The sequence below is a fragment of the Hemiscyllium ocellatum genome, chromosome 2, assembly GCF_020745735.1.
Source record: "Hemiscyllium ocellatum isolate sHemOce1 chromosome 2, sHemOce1.pat.X.cur, whole genome shotgun sequence".
NCBI lineage: Eukaryota > Metazoa > Chordata > Chondrichthyes > Orectolobiformes > Hemiscylliidae > Hemiscyllium > Hemiscyllium ocellatum.
In genome coordinates this window covers 127,188,922-127,210,680 of record NC_083402.1, presented here as the reverse complement: position 1 = coordinate 127,210,680, position 21,759 = coordinate 127,188,922, and the positions used below count along the sequence as shown (strand labels likewise).

Genomic DNA, 21,759 nt, shown 5'->3' with positions numbered 1-21,759 from the left:
CTCATAGTCACAATCTCCTGTCCCCAAACACTGACCAAATCAGACAAGTCAAGCTCAAGAGGTGCGTCTTTCTTATGGTACAGAAAAGTTGGGTAACTATTTGCCTCCCTGATACATGGCAGTGTCTGTAGTTCAGCCTCCAACTTATAAATTCTGAGCGGAAGCTGATCAAACTTTTCAAAGACTTGCTTTAATGTATTTGCTCTGGACCAAATCTGCATTTGTAAACTCCCAAATGACATAGCACCTGTCCTGACATTCTTAATGCTTGAAGAACTATTATCATTATTTTCTTCAATTATGTACTTCACTAATTTTTACGTATTTTCTTAACCTTATTACCAGTTGTTACACCATGTTGAACCTTAGGAATTCAACAGCATTAATCACTTACCAGATACCAAGTCTTTCTCTCCTGCAGCAGAATAAGATTTGATTCCTGAGGTGCACGAAGTTCAGGAAAAGTAAAAACAACAGAATATTTCTTTTCCTTCCTCTGCTAACTTCATGAATCACTTAACTCTGGCATTCTACAGTTCGCCACACTCAAGTGCTAACTTGTATTAAACTGGTTACAATTTTAGGTTTTTTTTGCTTTTCTTCTGTCCAAAAGTGCTATCATGGACACCAAAGTTTCTCCATTTACCAAATCATCCATGGTATTTTTCATCTATTAACTACCATCACTAAATCATACACATTCTAATTGATTAACGTGCATGCAAAGCCCATTCAGGACAAAGCAATAACACCAAATGTTACGGTTAGAGGGAAAAGACTAAATTAAAATGGAGTTGGAGGGGGAAATTGGCTACTTTATATGGTCCTAAGACAAAAGGACAAGCTGACTAACAATGACGATCCAGTTTCAGCTGCTTCTTAATTAAGCTGCTCTTTTGCTTGAAGTCTTGATAAAACCCTGCTTCAGATTGGCAACTACAGACAATCAACTGTAGGTTTCAGTTTAATGTCAATTACAAACTAGTTTAGCTTTGTGCAAAACAGAAGAAAACAGACTTCCTTGCCTAATTATTGTAAGAACTCAGCTCTCAGATAAATTGAGTTTGCAAGTTAATATTATAACTTTTAGAGCAAAAGGGCAAGCTGATTTTGTTTTATTTAACCTATTTCTTTAATCAGCCGATTCAGAGGTGTTATTACAGACCCCTGGAGCAGTAAGGACACCCTCACTGCGCTACAAAAGAGCCCTGAAGAAACCACTGGGATTTGAACCTTAGATTGTTTACCAGGTAGGTGCTTTAATCAATTAAGCCATAGCGTCACTAAGGACTGGCTAATTCACAAAATGAGGAAACAGTTTCAGCTGCTTTCTAAACAAACTTAAATTAGAATTAAAATTCTAAGTAAGATTCACACCTCACCAATGCCAGATACTCACCATCTCCAATAATAGACAATCTAACCAACAACCCTTAACATTCAGTGGTGAACTGAATCCCTACTATCAACATCTTTGGGGTTACAATTGTCCAGAAACTCAACAGGACTCACCATATAAACACAGTGGCTAAAAGAGAGTTCAAAAGCAAAGAATATTGCAGTGAATAGCTCGCCTCCTGAGTCCCCAAAACTGCCTGTCCAACATCTAACATCTACTAGGCAGAAGTCAGGAGTGTGACAGAATACTCCACACTTGCCTGGATGGGTGCAACGCCAACAACATTTATGAAGCTTGACATCATCCAGGACAAAGCAGCCCATTTGATTAGCACACATCCACAAACATCCACTCCCTGCAACACCAACGCTTATTAGTAGCAGTGTGTACTATCAACAAGATGCATTGCAGAAGTTCTCCAAAGAATCTTGGACAGCACCTTCCAAACATACAATCACTTCCCTCTAGAAGAACAAGGACAGCAGATACATGGGAACACCATCATCAACAAATTCCTCTTCAACCACTCACATCTGACTTGGAAATATATCACTGTCTCTTCATTGTCACGGGGTTAGAAATCCTGGAATTCCCTCCTTAATAACATTGTGGACTGCCACGGTTCAAGAAGGCAGCTCATGACCACTTTCTCAAAGTCATCTAGGGATGGCAATATATGCTGCGCAGCCAGCAACACCCATGTCCCATGAATGAATAAAAACAGACTGATCTTAAGCTGCTACACTCAAGGCCTTGATAAGACACTGCCTGAGGCTGACACCTACAGAAATTGAACTGCAGATTTCAATTTAATATCAACTACCAGTTAAAAAATAAATTAGATTCGTCCAAAATAATAAAATGTACTAACTTACTCAACAATTTCAAGCACACAATCCTAAAGTACTAAGAAGTAAGTGAGCATGGCTGAAAAACTGCTGTGGGAAAAGTAGGTTCTGGTTTATGGAGCACAGGCACCAGCACGAGGGTAAGGGGAATCTGTAATGATGGGAAGTCGACACCTATATTGTGCTGGGTGTTGCACATACATAGGGAACGAGATAATATTTTAAACTGAATACTGGAGGAAAGACATCAAATTTGTAAACCTTTTGTTGAATAAAAGTCAAGTAAAGGCCAAGAGAGAGGTGTTGACATGGGAAATTATAAACAGACCACGAGAGAAAGGGACAGAAAGAACAAAGGTCAACTGTAAGATAGAATGAAACGTTACAAGTTAGAGAGCAGAACAAAAGGTTCTGTATCTGACGTCAGCTTTGATGAAGAGTCACCTAGACTCGAAATGTTAGCTTGTTGTCTCTCTATTTATGCGGTCTGATCTGCTGTGATCTCCAGCATTTGTTATTTTCAGTACAGATTCCAGCATCTGCAGTAATTCGCTATGAGGCTCTGTATCTATGTGCATTGAGTATTCAAAACAAAATAGACAAACTGACACATGATAGCAGAATGACACTGATTTGGACATGAATCTTGAACCATCAGGAACATTTAGGAAGGACAGGAACTTAAGGATAGGTGGAGGACCGGCTCTGTTAGCTAATAATGACAAGAGAAGGATGGCTTAATTTCAGGAAACTAAGATGTGGAAACAGTTTGGGTAGAAATGAGAAATACAGGTAAAAATTCACTTGTGGGAGTGGTGAACAGCACCCCAAAAGTAACACACGGTAGGGTGGAGCACAACTGAAAAGATAGTGAGAGCTTGTCGGAAAGGTACAGCAATAAACATAAAAAATTTATATCTACATACCAATTGGAAAAGATAGATGGGCAAAGGTCATCTAGATGAGGAGTTCATAATACTTTACTGGGAGAATTTCTGAGAAATGCATGTTCTGCAGCCAACCATAGTACAAGCTATACTAGACGTGGTATCATGCAACAAGACAGGATTAATTATCACTTCAGAGTAAAGGCAGACTTAGGTTGCAGCAACCTTAAAATGATTGAGTATTACATTTAGTTTGAGGTACAGAGGTATAGGCTTAAGGTTATTTTTTAAAAAATTAAATAATGTGAATTATAAGTGCATGGAAGCAAAGCTAATTGAAGTGAATTGACAAATTAGATAAAAGAATAGGTCAACAGAAAAACAGTAGCAGACATGACAGGGATATTTCAGCATACTCAGAATAGAAATTCAAATATTTAAAAGATTTCCAGGGGAAGGGCCCATTATACTTAGTTAACTAGAAATGTGGATAGTATTAAAGCTTAAAAAAAAATTGTACAAAGATAGATAACTGATCAAAAGATTGAACAGAATGTAAGAAACAGCAAAGAATGAACAAAAAAATTAATGAAGAATGAAGAATTAGAGTATGACAGAAAGCTAACCAGAAATATAAAAACATAAGATTATTTTCTACATATGTTGAAAGAAGAGAATGAATTAACAAATTGTGCACGGTCCCATAGAAAGTGAGAATGGAGAAAAATTACTGGAAAACAAGAAAAGATAAAGTCTATCAAACTGGTACTATGCATCAGTATTCACTATAAAACACTTAAATAACATCCAAGAGGCAGCAATAAATCAGGAAATGGAAGAGAACTCAGGAAAATCACAATCAGCACAGAATTGGCATTGAGTAAATTGTTGGAGTTGCAGACTGACAAGAGTCTAAATCCTGATGGACTTCATTCTAAAGTCCTTGTTTATCAGACAGTTGATGCATTGATTTTAATTTTTTAAACCTCCCTTGATTCAAGGAAGATTGCATTACATTGGAAGATAGCAAATGTAGCTCCTATATTTAAAAAGGCAGGGAGACAGAAAGCAAGAAACAACAGGCAAGCCATTTTAACACTTGTTGCAGGGAAAATGTTAGAAGCTATTATTTTAAAAAGTTGGAGCAGGGCATTTGGATAGATTCAAAGAAGGGAAAATCATGCGTGACCACCTAACTGAAATTCTCTGAGCACTAACATGTATTCTGCATAAAGGTAATGATGGATTGATTGCACTTAGATTTCTAGAAGGTATTTGATAAGGTGCCACATCAAAGGTTATTTCAGAATATAAAAGCTCATGGTATAAAGGGTAATATGTTAGCATGGATGGAAGATTGGCTAAGGATGTAGAGAGTAGGCATAAACGATTCTTTTTAAGGTTGGCAAGATGTAACAAATGCTGGGACATCAACTGTTTACAATTTGTATAACTGACTGAGATGAAGTGATGGGAGGTATGGTTGTCAAATTTGCTGATGACACAAAGCTAAGTAGGGATATAAGTTGTAAAGAGATACATAGGGGTTACAAAAGATATTGATAGGTTAATTGAGAGGGAAAAGATGTGACAAATGAGTAAAATGTAGGAAAATGGAAAATGTCCATATTGGCAGTAAGAATAAAAAAAGATCATATTATCTAAATGCTGAGAGGTTGCAAAGCTCAGACATGCAAAGGGAGCTGGGTGACCGCATGCAATGTATCAAAATTTGCTGATGATACAAAAATAAATGGGAGGGCTTATTGTGATGAGGACATAAGGAATTCACAGAGAGAATATCAATAGTTTGAGTAAGTGGAGAAAAATTTGACAAATGGAGTTTAATGATGGAAATGTGAGGTCATCTTTTTTTCTTGGAATGTGGTGTCACTGGCTAGTCCCACATTAATTAGCCATCCTAATTGTCCACAGGGCAGTTAAGAGACAATCACGTTGTGTGGGTCTAGAGTCATATCCAGGATGACCAGTTAAGATGGCAGATTTCTTTCTCTAAAGGATAGTAGTGAACAGGATAGGTTGCAACAATAGGTTACACAGTAGTCTTTTGGCTATCTTATAATTCTAAATTTTTATTAATTCAAATTCCACCAGTTGCTATACCGGGATTCAAACCTGGGTTCGCAGATCATTAGCCTAGTGTTCTAGATTACTAGCCCAGTGACATTAACACTGCGTTCTCCAAACACAATTTGACAGTAAGAATCAAAAGGCAGTTTATAATTTAAAGCAAGTGTGACTCCAATAAAGGACAGCACAACTGATCTGGATGTTATTGTGCATGAATCACAAAATGCAACTGTGCAAATCCAGAAAGTGATTAAAAAGGCAAGTGAAATTTTGGCCTTTATTGTTGGAGGTTGGAATTTAAAAGTAGGAAAATCTTGTTACAACTATACAGGGTGTTGGGACTGATGAGATCACACTTGGAATACTGTGTACAATTTTGATCTTCAGATTGAAGAAAGCACATACTGGCATTGGAAGCAACTGAAAGAAATGTGGGAGGCTGATTCCTGGGATGAAAAAGTTTGCATCAAGAACAGTTAAGCAGGTCAGGCCATGAAGCATTAGCGTTTAGAAGGATGAAGGGTGAGCTCAATGAAATATACAATATTCTGAGGGGGCTTGGCAGGTGCATCTTGTAATGGGGGAATCTCAACATAGTTACAGAATAAGGGGTCCCTCATTGAAAACCAAGATGCCAAGGAAGTACATCTCATAGAGTCATAGAAATGTACAGCATGGAAACAGACCCTTGGGTCCAACCTGTCCATGCCGACCAGAGATCCCAATACAATCTAGTCCCACCTGCCAGCACCTGGCCCATATCACTCCAAACCCTTCCTAATCATATACCCATCCAAATGCCTTTTAAACGTTGCAATTGTACCAGCCTCCACCACTTCCTCTGGCAGCTCATTCCACAAGTACCACCCTCTGTGTGAAAAAGTTGCCCCTCTCACCCTAAACCTATGTCTTCTAGTTCTGGACTCCCCAACCCCAGGGAAAAGCCCCTCATGATTTTGTAAACCTCTCTAAGGTCACCCCTCAACCTCCGACACTCCAGGGAAAACAGCCCTAGTCTGTTCAGCCTCTCCCTGTAGCTCAAATCCTCCAACCCTGGCAACATCCTTGTAAATCTTTTCTGAACCCTTTCAAGTTTCACAACATCTTTCCAATAGGAAGGAGACCAGAATTGCACGCAATATTCCAACAGTGGCCTAACCAATGTCCTGTACAGCTGCAACATGACCTCCTGACACTGCTGTGCTTTCTCAGTACAGTAATTGAGAGTCTGCCTTTATTACTGCGCTCAAGTCTTGAATGGACTTGAAATTAGAACCTTGAACAATAACTGAGGAGCGAGAGTAGTACCAACTGACAGCCATACTTTTATGTAATTATTTCCAATTAACATTGCCTGGCATTCTTTGGAGAAACATATTTTACAAAAAACATGCATTTTGATAAAAATGTAATCAATTATTTAAGTTTTTGGATATTTCTAATTTGCAACAACCACCAAATCACAATAGTATAAATCAAATACCTTTTGAATGAAACTGTGGTACAGCAATTTTTGTTTCAGTTTTCATTGTTCTCAGCCATGGATTTCTTTGCTTTTTCGTTTCTTGAGAACATGCCTAAATAAATACAAGCAACAAGGAACATAAGAGCTCTGAACAATATGCAAATAAAAATAGACAAAGTGAACTCCATAATTGCGGTTTTCGAGAAGATTTGTAGCTCAGATTGAGGTTCAGGTTGTAAGTTGGCTCTCTGATCTGGAAGGAATGTTCTCAGATGTTTCATCACCATACAAGGTGGATGATATCATTTCCGGTTCCTTTTCTCAGAGGATGGTAGATGGGGTCCAAATTGATGTGTTTATTGATGGAGTTCCGCTTACAATGCCAGGCTCTAGGAATTCCTGTGCGTGTTTCTCTTTAGTTTGTCCTAGGATGAATGAATGGGACAACATATCCATCCCAGGTCAAGCTAAACAGAGACAAGCATGGGAATTCCTAGAGACTTGACATTCTAAGTGGAACTTGATCAATAAACACATTGATTTGGACCTCATCTACCATCCTCTGAGAAAAGAATTGGAAATGATATCACCCACCTTAAGTGACCAGGACACGTAAATAGCAAGCAGGACATAACACCAGCCCTTCACCAGAGGCTCGTGGAAGATGTTACCTAGAATGATGACGAAACATCTGAAAAGAAACTTACAATTTGAGCTCCATAATTTTTAACTAAATTCCTATGTAAGTGGAAACTTATTTGGCAGTTGTTTTTGTTTTAAAGGCAGGCTTGAAAGTCTGATTTTGATACTGGGGACTTCACAAGCACTTACCTGGAATTTTGTGATTAAATTAATCTTGGTCAGGAGGCTGAAGCGTTATCAAACCAACAATACATTAATTAAATTCCTGTGCCATCACATGTGAAAAGCTGAGATCAAGTATAAATTTTAGGTGAAGCAGGGGTAGTGGGTGACTAATAACTAGGTAAGGATATGTGTACAGGATATATCACAGTCATCTACAATACAGAAAAAGGCATTTTGGTTCATCTCCAGTCAAAGTCAGCCACTGAACTATTCTAATCCCATTTTCAGACACTAGACACCTAGCCTTATATCCCTTAGTATCACAAATATAATGTAAAAACTTCCTAAATGTTATGACTGTTGTTGCCTCTGACAGTTACTGAGTTCCAGATTCTCACTTTCCTCTGAGAGAAAACATTTTCCACACATCCCCTCTAAACCTCCTGCCCCTTACCTAAATCAATGCCTCCTGGTTATTGATCCCTCCACAGAGGGAATAAAGGTATTTCTGTCTACCTTATCTATACCCCTCATTATTTTATACATCTCAATCATGACTCCCTCAGCCTCCTCAGCTCCAAGAAAAACAATCCATGTCTGTCCAATCTCTCTTTATAACTGAAGCTCTCTAGACCAGGCAACATCCTGGCGAATCTCCTCTGTATCCTGCCCACTGCAATCACATCTGTTCCATAAGTGGATTTCAGAACTGCACACAAACTCTGTGCCTCAGCTAATAAAGGCAAGTATCCAATATGCCTTCTTGACCCCTTTATCTAGCTGTCCTTCTACCTTAAGGGACTGGTAGACATCACGCTAATGTCCCTCTCATCCTCCCAGGGTCCTACCATTCATCATGTATTCCCTTACATTGCCTGTCCTGTCAAGTGCATTATCTTCATTGAATTCCATTTCTCACTGAGCAGCTCATCAGACCAGCCAACCTCTATTCTTCTGTAATCTAAGGCTATTGTCCTCACCATTTACCACCCACCAATCTTTGTAACATTCACTTACTGATCAGCCTTCTTCTATTCAATTATAAGTTATTTATATTATATGACAGCAAATGCCCAAAACTGATCCCTGTCGAAGCCCATTGGACACAGGTTTCTAGACACACAAACATCTCTCCACCATCACCCTCTGCCTCCTGCCATTCGGCTGATTCGGTGCCTAATTATCCATATTTCCTTGGATCCTAAGGACTCTCATCATTGCTCTCAGTCTCTCGTGGAACCTCATTAAAAATCTTACCGAAATCCAAGTAGACTATGTCAAATGCATTACCCTCATCCACACACTTGATCACCTCTTCGAAAAATTCAATCAAATTGATCGACATGATTTCCCCTTATAACAAAACCATGCTGACTGTTCTTGATTAATCCCTGTCTCTCCACATGCAGATTAATTCTGTCCCTCCAAATTACTTTGAATGGTTCGCCCACCACCAAGGTTTGAATAACTGGCCTATAGTTTTCTGGTTTATCCCTTGCACACTTCTTAAATAACAGTATCATACTGGCTGTCTTCAAGTCCTCTGGCACTCTCTAATGGCCAGAGAGAAATTAAAAATTATTGTCAGTGCCCCTGCTATTTTCTCCCTTGCCTCACTTGACAGCCTGCGACACAGTTCACGTAGCCGTGAAGCATTATCTACTTTTAAGCCTGCCAAGCCACTCAGAATCTCCTGTCTGTGCTAATTTCTTCAAGTAAATCACAATCCTTCTCTTTCAGTTCTGTCCTCACATCGTCTCTCTTACTGGTGAACACCAACAAAAAAAAGCAATAAAAACCCCTCCTGGATGCACTTTAAGAATTCCACTTCCTCTAAATTTCTCACACTTTGATGACCTAGTTGGAGAAGTAGAAGTCTCTGACTATCACTGTTCAATAATGTTTGCACATCTCTGAAATTTGCTTGCATATCAACTCTTTTATTTCTCTCAAACTGTTCAAGGGCCTTAACTCCTAGCAATGTGATTGTTCCTCTTAGCTTTTTAAATTCGACCCATGCTTCATTTGGGAAGTCTTCTTAGATGTCATTCCTCCTTACTGCTGTAATTGATTCCTGATCAATACTGTGACATCCCTTCCTCATCTATCTCCATCCTTGTCTCACCCGAAGCCTCTATGTCCTGGAATATTGAGCTGCCAGTCCTGTTCCTCTCACAGCCATGTCTCAGTGACAGCAATGAGATCATACCCCAACGCTTTAACTTCTGCTGTCAACTCATCTGTCTTGTTCATTAGACTCCTTGCATTAAAATAAATGCCATTCAATGATGTCAAACTCCCTTGTGCCTTTACTGGCCTATAATCTCAATGCTTTCATGACTCACTTTTGTGTCTTCTAATTTTGTCTGTACATTTCCCCGGATGAACATTCTCCCTGGATCAACCTCCACCCCACCAATTTAGTTTAAACACTCCCCAACACCACTGGCAAACCACTCTGCAAAGATGCTGGTTCTATTCAGATTGAAGTGCAACCTGTCCACTTTGTACAGATCCTCTACCTTCAAATATGATACAAATGTTCCAGAAATTTTAAGTCCTCTCTTCTGCATCATTTCTCCACCGCATATTCATCTGGATAACCTCCTATTTCTATACTTGCTTGCACATAGCACTGTAAGTATTCCAGACATTACTACCTTTTGGGTCATGTTCATTAATTTACTTCCTCGGTCTCTAAATTCTGCTTGCAGGACCTCATCCCTTTATCTACCTATGTCATCAATACCAAAATGAACCATGATTTCTGTCTGTTTGTTTGCCCTCCCCCAACAAAATGCCCTGCAGCTGTTCAGTGACATCCTGACCCTGACACCCAGAAGGCAACATCCAATCTTGGAATCTCTTTTGTGGCAGCAGAAACACCAGCCTTCCCCTTACAATTGAATCGCTGTCTCTCTAGCCCTGCTTTTCTTCTTCCTCCCCTCTTGGGCAGCAGTCCCATCCATGCTGCTGTGAAGTTGGCTCCTACTACTTTCCTTTGCATAGTCATCTCCCCAGCAGTATCCCAATGTCATATCTGTTAGAAAGGAGGATGGCCACAGGGGATTCCCGCACTACCTGCCTTCCTCTACTCTGCCTCGTGGTCACCCATGCCCTTTCTGCTTGTTCAGTCTTCACCTGCGGTATGACTATCTCATTGAACATGTTATCCATGACATGCTCAGCATCACGGATGCTCCACAGTGAATTCACCCGCAGTGTCCAGCTCCAAAATGCTGTTCACCAGTAGCTGCAGTGGGATGCATTTCCTGCACATGTGGCCACCAAGGACACCTAAACCTTCCACGATTTGTCACATAGCACAGGAGCAGCATTTCACAACATGAAGCTGCTATGATTTGCTATGACTGCTAATGCCTCTTCTTCATTCTCTTTATTTTAAAATAATTATGCTTACATAAGAAAACTATTATTGACCTTATTCTAATTGTGCTTCCTTTACCCTAATCTGTTTACTAATATTGTTTTATTACACTAGCCTTGAATTTCACTTACTCATGTTGCTTTGCAGGTAATCCCTTCTGCCAAAAAAATACATTTTTTAAAATTCCTGAGGTTTGCTTAGGTCAGTTGGTTGGACAGATGATTTCCAGTGCAGAGTAAAACCAAAATTGTGGGTTCAACTTGCACATGGTTGAGGTTACCATGTAGGATTCTCCTTCTCCCCTCACCTGAGGCGTACTGACTCTCTGGTTAAGTTAACATCAGTCGTCTTTCTCTAATGAGAGAACAGCTCTATGCCCGGGAGGTCTATGGTGACTTTACATTTATACTTTTTAAAATCCCAAACCGATCAACACACGATTTTCCTGTGATTTGTTTAATGCTGTTGGCAACTCCACTCTCTCTGCTGGGCTTCAACCCTGGACTTCAATTTACCTTGTTGCTGACTCCCCTCCCTCTTCTGGTCCCTGATCCAGGGCCTCAATATATCCCATTTTTAATTATGGGAAGCCACTCGGCAGCAGGGATATATCAATAGGTTGAGTGAGTGGCAAAAAGCAAAAAATGGAGTATAATGTTGGAAGTGTGAGTTCATTCATTTTGGTTAGCAATTTTTTTTAACAAGGCATGAAAACTCATAAATGTTGATGTTCAGATGATATTGGTACGTACACACAGTGACAAGGCAAGTTAACACACAGAACAACAAGCATTTATGAAAGAAAATGGCATGTTGGCCTTTATTCCATGGATTGTATTCAGAAATTCCTACAATTGCTGAAGAACACAGAGGTATTGGAACAATTGCACAACATATGGTGAGACCACATCTGAATTACTCTGAACAGCTTTGGTCTCTGTAATGAAGGAAAAACATAATTACTTTGACAAGACAACAATGGTTCACTAGATTGGTTCCTGGGAATGAAAGTGTTGTCTGATGATGACAGGCTATAATATTGGGTCTATACTCAAAGACGTTAAGAAGAGTGATAGATGATCTGTTTGCAATATTCATGATCCTGAAGGGGCTTGGTAGGATAGGCATAGAAGTTGCTTCCCTGGCTGCAGAATGTAGAACATGTTTTAGGAGAAGGGACTGATTGCTTTGGCCTGCAGTGAGAAAGTTTATGAATCCATGGAATTCTCTCCATTAGTGAATTGTGCATGCTTCATTGTTGAAAACTTTCAGACTGAAAATAAAAGTGGGGGAAGTTATGCTTCAGTTATACATGGTATTCACATTTCCAACATTATATTCCACTTTTTTGTTTTTTGTCACTCACCCTACGTATCTATATATCCCTGCAGTCTGCAGGTTTTCCGCAGAATTTTAATTAAAAATGGGAATTGCATCTGAATCTTCAGCTTTATCTGAGCAGAGAGAGGGAGTCAACAACAGGATAAAAAGAGGCTCAGGATCAGGACTCCAAAACTTTAACTTTAACTGAGCAGATATATTGGAGCATCAACAGGATATATTGAGGCTCAGGATCAGGCCTCAGCAGAGGGAGTGGGACTGGCAACAGGATAAATTGAAACCAAAGAGTGTGGCCACATTGTGGAAACAGGCCCTCCAGCCCAACAAGTCCACACTGACCCATCGAAGCACAACCCACTCAAACCCATTCCCCCACACTCTGCCCCTTCATCAAACACAACGGGCAATTTAACATGGCCAATCCACCTAACCTGCACATTTTTTGACTGTGGGGGGAAATCCACGCAGACACAGGGAGAATGTGCAAACTCCACATAGTCAGTCGGCTGAGGCAGGAATTGAACCCGGGTCTCTGGCGCTGTGAGGCAACAGTGCTAACCACTGTGCCACCATGCCAACCTGTATGATGGACAGTATTGGTCACTTTATTTAAGGAAAGATGCACCATTGGAGGCAGTTCAGGAAAGGTTTACCAGACTTATACATAGTCAGGGAGGGCTGTTTTATGAGGACAAGCTAGAGCAGTATCTGCTCAAGTTCAGAAAAAGTAGATTACTTGATTACAGATCTTGAGAGGTTTTGAAAGAATAGATGAAGAGAGAATGTTTCCTCTTGGGAAATCCATAAATAGAGGTCATGGTTTAAAAATCATAGAACAGACATTTAAAACCGAGATGAGATAAAACTTTTATTCTCAGTTCATGAGGTTTTTGGACTATCTTCGTAGTGGAAACAGAGTCATGACATATATTTAACGCACAAGATACATTCTTATTAATCAAAAGGTGAAACATTAGGGAAGGTGGGAATGCAGATTTCAGTTTATAATCAGATCAACCACAATCTGACTGAAGAGCATGCTTGAGGAGCTGAATGGCCTATTCCTGCTCTGAATTCCTATGTTTGTTTAAGACTGACATATTCGGTGTTTCAGTGAATCCAGGGATATAAGGAGACAACAGGAAAGTGTTTTTGAAGCCAAAGATTAACCACAAGATTGGTGGCAAAGGCTTGTTCTTCACTTACTTCAACTGTTAATGCTCTTATGAAACAAACTAGGAATAGGAATGTAGTTTTTAAATGCCCAGATGCACACTTTTGAAAATAGTTACTTTCAATAAATGTATTGGTTACATTTACAAGCAATTCAAGCACACACCAGCTTTTGATATCATTGTCTCTTGGCTATTTAGAAGTAATTACCTTTGATAATAATGTACAGCTCTTGAGCACTCAGCTTGAATAATAGCAGCAGAGAAAGTAGCATAGTTTTGCTTTTATTTTAGAATTGTGATTAAGGCTGTAAGGTCAAGAATGGGTTAGAATTCCCTGATGTTTCAAAGGAGCTTAAACAGTAGTAGTGTAAGTGAGAGACATGTACAACATGGAAACAGACCCTTCGGTCTAACCCACCCATGCTGACCAGATATCCCAACCCAATCTAGCCCCACCTGCCAGAAACTGGCAGGACCTGGCCCATATCCCTCCAAATCCTTCCTGTTCATATACTCATCCAGATGCCTTTCAAATGTTGCAATTGTACTACCCTACATCACCTCCTCAGGCACCTCATTCCATGCATGTACCACCCTCTCCGTGAAAACGTTACCCCTTAGGTCTCTTTTATATCTTTCCCCTCTCACCCTAAACCTATGCCCTCTAGTTCTGGACTCCCCCACCTCAAGGAAAAGACTTTGTCTGTTTACCCTATCCATGCCCCTCATGATTTTATAAGCGTTGATAAGATCACCCCTTAGCCTCCAACGCTCCAGGAAAAACAGCTCTAGCATTTTCAGCCTCTCCCTATAGTTCAAATCCTCCAACCCTGGCAACATCTTTGTAAATCTTTTCTGAACCCTTTCAAGTTTCACAACAACTTTCCAATAGGAAGGAGACCAGAATTGCATGCAATATTCCAAAGTGGCTTAACCATTGTCCTGTACAGCCACACCATGACCTCCCAACTCTTGTACTCAACACTCTGACCGATAAAGGAAAGCATACCAAATGCCTTCTTCGCTATTCTATCTAACTGTGACTCTACTTTTAAGGAGCTATGAACCTGCACTCCAAGTCTCTTTGTTCAGCAACACTCCCTAGGACATTACCATTAAGTGTATAAGTCCTGCTAAGATTTGCTTTACCAAAACGCAACAATTCACATTTACCTAAATTAAACTCCATCTGCCACTCCTCAGCCCATTGGCCCATCTGATCAAGATTCTGTTGTAATCTGAGGTAACCTTCTTTGCTGTCCACTACACCTCCAATTTTGGTGTCATCTGCAAACTTATTCACTGTACGTCTTATGCTCACATCCAAATAATTTATGTAAATGACAAAACGTAGTGGATCCAGCACCGATCCTTGTGACTCTCCACTGGTCACAGGCCTCCAGTCTGAAAAACAACTCTCCACCACCACCCTCTGTCTTCTATTTTTGAGCCAGTTCTGTATCCAAATGGCTAGTTCTCCCTGTATTCCGTTAGATCTAACCTTGCTCACGAGTCTCCCATGGTGAATCTTGTCAAATGCCTTACTGAAGTCCATATAGATCATGTCTACCGCTCTGCTCTCATCAATCCTCTTTGTTACTTCTTCAAACAACTCAATCAAGTTTGTGAGACATGATTTCCCATGCACAAAGCCATGTTGACTATCCCTAATCAGTCTTTGCCTTTCCAAATACATGTATATCCTGTCCCTCAGGATTCCCTCCAACAACTTGCCTACCACCGTCAGGCTCACTGGTCGATACTTCCCTGGCTTGTTGTTACTACCTTTCTTAAATAGTTAGCCAACTTCCAGTCTTCCTGCACCTCATTGTGACTATCAATGATACAAATATCTCAGCAAGACCCAGCAATCACTTCCCTAGCTTCCCACAGGGTTCTTGGGTACACCTGATCAGGTCCTGGGGATTTATATACATTTATGCGTTTCAAGACATCCAGCACTTCCTCCTCTATAATATGTATATTTTTTAAGATGTCACCATCTATTTCCCCACATTCTAGAGCTGCACACATCTAGGCAAGTGGGGAGTATTCCTTCATGCTCCTGACTTATGCTTTGTGGAATATGGACAGGCATTGGGATGGCAGAGGTAAGTTACTCACTGCAGTATTCTTAGCCCCTGACCTGCTGTTGTAGCCACAATATTTAAATGGACAGCCCAGTTCAGTTTCTGGTCAATGGAAACTCCCAGAGTATTGTTAGTGGAGGATTCAGTGATGGGAATGTCATTGAATAACCAGGGCTAATGGTTAGATTCACTTTTTGGAGAAGATCATTGCCTGGCACGTGTGCAGCATGAATATAACTTGTCACTTGTCAGCCAAACCTAGATATTGTCCAAGTATTGCTACATTTGAAAGTGGACAGCTTTAGGATCTGAGGAGGCATGAATGATGCTGAATACTGGGCAATCATCAACATTCATCCCCATTTCTGACATTATAATGGAGGGAAGGTCATTGATGAAGCAGCTGAAGATGCCTGGGCTAGATCACTATTCTGAGGAATAACTACAGTGATGTCCTAGAACTGAGATGTCGAACCTGCAAAAACCACAACCATCTTCCTTTGTGCCAGGTCTGGCTCCAATTGAGGGAGAGTTTTCAACCACCACCCCTCTCCAGATTCCTATCCACATCGGAATTAACTTCCCGAACGTCTATACCACAGTGGAGTCCCCTAATAATACCTGTGACTTTTGTCACTGAATTTGTTACATAATCTGCTGGCACATGTAGTAGATGTGACATTAATATAGCACAGCACCATACATCTATATAGCAACATGCCTCTTGACTGTTCACTGCTGACAACCATGACAAACCACTTGGCTTTATGTCTATGCTTAAAGGCAAGACAAGAAAAAGTACAATAAATTCTGAATAGCATGAGAAGGCACAAAAAGGCAAGGCATGGCAAGTAAAAGCAGAAATGCAATGAACATCTAAAAAGGTGCAAAATGAGTAAGCGCTAAGAAGGCAAGTCAACAGCCCTGAAATGTGCCCTACTTCAATACATGAGATGGTGTTTGTCCCTGTTTACAAAATGGTCTTGCAGCACCATGACAATGAAAGGTGTTGGTGAGCATTTCAGTGAATAACTGTATTCTAAGTGAGTTGGAGAGCTGCCGTGATGCTGTGGTGAGGCTGGTGCTTGTCCTCCATGGACAGTGGATACAGATCTGCCAATGGAGTATGCCCTGCTATGTTGCAAATGCTGACCAAGGTAGAGGTCCAGAGAAGCAAGTGGCAAGTTCCAGCCACCAGGTACCCCCTCTGACTCTCATGTCAGGAACTGTTGCTTTCCAGCTTTTTTCTGCCATATAGCAGAATAGCAAACTGCATATAAATGATGCAAAAATAGGTGAAGATGAGATGCAAATGTATGCTAATAGGCCTCCCACCACTCACTGGTTAGGTTATCTTCTTAGTATTCATACAGAAAATCAAAATTATTTTCTTGACGCTAAGAATCTAGGTTTTCCCATCTCGCTATGTTTTCCCAACTGACTCACTAATGCCTATGGTATTCAGGAGCTGAGAAAATTCACCTCATGATTTCAAAGCTAGCATTTTATTGTACTATTTGTATGATAAATCTGGGAACAGAGTTTGAAGGAACAGCATCAGACCTGGCAACTCTGCAATAGCAAGACAATGGAAAGATTGAATTTCAACCCCTTGAAACTATTATTTGTGAATAAGTCAACCCCAACCCTGTTACACTTCCTTTTGATTAAATAGTTCATCTTAGAAACTCAACTTCTACATGAATATGGATGATCATTATTGAAAATCTTGAAAAGACTGCTGTCTCAGGCAACAAGTCATTTTGCTTGATTTAAACAAACTTTTAACCATCCACTTGCATTGTGGCAAATCTGTCAAAAGCTTATTTTAGCTTTCTGTCCAACTCTAAGTGAATGTCAACCCTTATTTCTCTGCATTCAGCACCAAGTATCGAGTGTTTATGACATACAAGCAGTTGAGCAACAGGGGTTACAAACTTTCCAAAACATTCTAATGGATGTGATACCTGTACTGATAAAATACAAAGTTCACTTCTTTATCTTTAAGGAGACAACACCAGCACTGAGCTCATTATTTTGGCATCATCCAACTTTAAGTTCATCTGTCAAATTATAAGAATACATTTTATTATAACAAATGATTTTTACATTCAAACAACTCATTTTACAATTATTTTCTGTGGCAAGATGGTAAAATATTCACAAAACATGGCATGGACTCTCTCCATTGTTGGATGCATGTGTCCCGGATGGAACAGCTCCCCCTGTGTGACTTTGAGTACTGTGACTCAGTTATTCCAAAATACGAAAGATGTTTTGAAATAAAAGTAGTTATTACTCAAGTACACTATACCTTGGGTCATGGGAAATAATGCCTGGTTTTAATGATATGTATATGTTTGACTCATTGAGTTCAAGTCTGTGTCCTTTTAATTCTGCTCAGCATGTACAATGTGGTTCAATGACACACCATGTTGGATACATACATATATTTTATGTAAAATGCCTCACAGGTACATACAATGCAGACAGATGTACTTCACATTTACTCAAATATCTTTCATCATTAAGAACCAAAGCAGTAAAATACTTGTAACAGCTAAAAATCACTTGGATGCTTTGTTTTTCATCTTAACACTTTACCACCAAATATATAACTAAGTTAAACTTCACTCTGCAAATAAAAATATTGGTAACAAATATTTTCAATTTAATTTGTCTAGTGCCATTTCTATCCCTTAAAAATATTTTCTCAACCAGTCTCTGTCTTATTTATTCCTTCTCAATGTTTAGCCGAAGCCTTATTATGCTATGATCACTGTTGCCTATACTCTTGCAATTCTTCTTAAGTCTGTTCTGGTTCATTATTGATTGCAAGATCCAAAGGAAGTTTCTCTAATATAGGACTTTTCACATACTCTGAAAGAAAGGAGTCCTGATTACACTGTAAGACCTACATTCCCTCTATCTCTCTTACTACATCTTCTTGCCAGGTTATTTCAAGGCAAATAAAATTCCTCTTGTTTCTCTTTGTTCTTTTTTACAAATATCTTCCTCCACCTCCATTTTGTTATTACGTCACTTTACCCTATTAGGATCTTGCATTAAAACATTCATTAGGAAAAGACTTATTCTGGAACAAATTTTTTTGAAAAGTTCTCATTGCCAGAAGATAAAGAATTAAGGAAGAATTAAGAAAACAGCCATTAAAAAGTGCAAAGAAGACTGTTGTACTACAGGTAGTAAATCTCCTATCTTATCCTCAACATTCGCTGTAAATACTAAATGACGAGCAAATAATTTCATAAACGAAAAATTAATAACCCAAGTTATTTGATTATTAGACTCTTGGAAGCAACAAATAACATATATCACATTGTTCTGAGCATTCAGCAGTTATTTGTGCCAAAACTAATCATACTATTTATTGTCAAGTGCAAAACTACTGTTTCATTCGAATAATTACCATACCATTATAATGGTGGTCGTCCATCATTTATTGCAAACAAATTACAGAAATTCCACCATAAAAAGTAGATTTGCTATATTATAATGTTAAATGAACTATCTGGTGAGAAAGTTTCAGAATATTAAACATTATATATGTTAATGGATGATATACAAATGCTTCAACTTGCATTAATAGACACATATTTGCAGATTATTTAAAATGATTTTAAGTTTTAAATAAACTCCATATGTCATTAATATTCTGATTTCCAAACAGACGCCTCTCAGCTACAAAAATGGCAATCTATAACATTTTAGGTATTGTTAATATATTTTCATAATGCTCACACATAATTTCCTGTTACTTTCTCAAAAGTGTACACTGCAAAATCTACCACTGTATGGAAACTACCTACAAATTGGTGAGTTTGTTTCTTTAGGGGCTTTAGTCCAATTTTAACATTAATCACTGACTAAATTCAGCTTTTTGTCTCCATTGAAATATTTCCTGCTTACCGGATTTCTTGCTGCTGGTGGAGTCCTTTCCTGAGTCGTCTTTGCTATCATTTCTCCCAGACTCTCAGCAGCAGTCTCCTCGGTGTCACTTGCATAAAAATATAGTGGAAAAATATTTTTTTATTGAAGGAATGAAGCTTTAGAGCAATAAGGAATTTCATTCTTAATGCAAAAAAAATCTGTAAATACCCCCTGAATGAAAATTAATAACAAAACACCTCATTTTCAGCCATCATTCAATTAACATTAGTTCAATGACTGTGCATAAAACATACACGAAATAATTAGTGTGGATAGCTCTTAATTTAAAGGATGTTAAACAGCTTGTAAGCATCTGGTAGCAAGCTGAAATAGGTCATTCAAAATTTATCTAACTAAATTAAGAGGAAAAAAATTGGTTTCTCCTCCTGGATCGACATGTCACAAGATAACTAAACTGACTTAGCAGGGTTGCCTGGGAATCCTTAGCTGTCAGTGGTGAATATGCAAAGGGCCAGCAAATTAAATCAACCTGCCAAACTGTCAATTTCAAGCCTCATGACTGCATGAAAATGGCATCACTGAAAGAAATCATGCATTGCCTTATTCTGGATTTCCTGGCATTAATTCAAAACTTCATACAGTTGGAGCTAATTTCACATGCAAATTTCAGTCAATAAGCTTGAAGCAAGACATCCCATGACTATTCAAAAATCTGACAGGATTATTTTTTCCTTGAATATGAAATCAACAGTATATGAAATCCAATCTCCATTTGCTTACAGTTTTCATACCCACACTGTCCCATCTGCAGAGTCAAGGTAATGAGAACTATACCTGGCTCCAGTTACATCTTCCCATCCATCCTTACTGAAGTGCTCAAAGACTCTGCTCATCTCCTTGATGGATCGGTTGAGAAAACGCTGGTACTGTTTGAGGGAAATGTTTTTCCTTCTTTTTGTTCTGGGGTTGTAGCCCACTGTTTTGCACGCACAGCTGCCACTGCCTGCTCTCTCTGCAGTTTTGGTTTTGGTGGGAACAGTCTTAGACTCAAGTGCTTGCTGTAGCTCCTGTATTTTCCATAATAAATCCTTATTTTCATTTTTTAGTTTTGTTCTGTCCGCTACTTGCCTCTTTAGAGAGGAAGTTTCTGTTTTCAATTCTTCTATCATTGTAGCCAGCTCATTTTTCTCTCGCATAATTTGTTGATTTGCCTTCATCAGTTCTCTTATTTCAATAACTTGGTTGTCAGATTCAGTCTGAAGTTTGCTGTAGGCGGTTTGCAATAAAACTTTGGCCTGAATCAATTCTTCGTTCGTTTCTGTCAGGTCTTTGGCATCCCTCTGAATGGTTTTCAGCTTCTTTTCCAAATGGTTAATCTGAAACAGGAAACAAATCACTTTAAGATTAGTTTGAAATATAAGGTTGCTTATTCTCCATCATTTTAAGTAGAACCTCACTGAATTGTAAGATCGACAAAGTGCAAGGCCCTATTTCCTATGCTGTATTAGCCGATTTCATTAATGGAGGCTACAAAGGGGTACAGAAATTGATTGGAGTGTCTTTCGACCAGCAAAATGAGAAAAAAAAATCTTGCGGCAATTCACAGAACTCCTTCACTCTGGTTTCTAGCGTCTATTGGGAAAGTTATGCACTGATTGACTGTGTTTAAAAGGCAATTGGTAACATGCTTAAACAGAATATATCACAAATTTGGAGATACCTATAAAATATCTCGCATAATAATTTGAATCAAACCTAAAGGCCAGAAAGGATTAGGGCAGTGGTAAAGCTATCTTTCTTGCTGCTGAAGGCTGCAGTAATGTGCAACAGAATGCTTGGTGAAGCCCATTCTTCGAACACACTGCTCCTCTGAGATTGAGGTAAGTAATTCTTGATCTACAGATGCTGTGATCAGGATAAGGTCTTTTGCATACAAACTTCCTCACAGATTATGTTATACAGATACTTTAAAACTTACAAAATACAAGAAAAAGACCATTCATCCCCTTGAGTCTACTCCACCATTAATCATAATAGATGATTTGTTTGTATTTGAGTTCTATACTTCCATCTACCCCATAGCCTTTGATTACCCTGCCTAACAAGAATCTCTCCATCTCTATTTAAAAAAATTCAATGATCTCACCTGCACTGCCTTCTGACTCAGAGACTTCTAAAGTCACACGGTCTTCTGTGAGAATAAAGTTCTTATTGCTGTCCTGAAGAAGCAATGCTCAATTAAAAACAGTGCCCTGCTCATCAGAGAAGACATCCTTTCTTGTCCAGCTTTTCAAGATCATTCAGCACCAGGGTGGCACAGTGGTTGGCATAGTTGCTTCACAGCACCAGGAATCCAGGT

General features: G+C 39.2%; 1 protein-coding gene across 1 annotated transcript in view; it reads right to left on the bottom strand.

Moving 5' to 3' along the window:
- The window catches only part of cntln (centlein, centrosomal protein), a 454,938-nt gene that overhangs the window by 169,038 nt on the left and 264,141 nt on the right, over positions 1-21,759 (bottom strand). The window contains exons 16-18 of the mRNA XM_060846250.1: positions 20,235-20,776; positions 19,419-19,506; positions 6,709-6,802 (exon numbers count right to left, since the gene is read on the bottom strand). Coding sequence (XP_060702233.1) covers positions 6,709-6,802; positions 19,419-19,506; positions 20,235-20,776 — 724 coding nt within the window. The remainder of the gene's footprint in view (positions 1-6,708; positions 6,803-19,418; positions 19,507-20,234; positions 20,777-21,759) is intronic.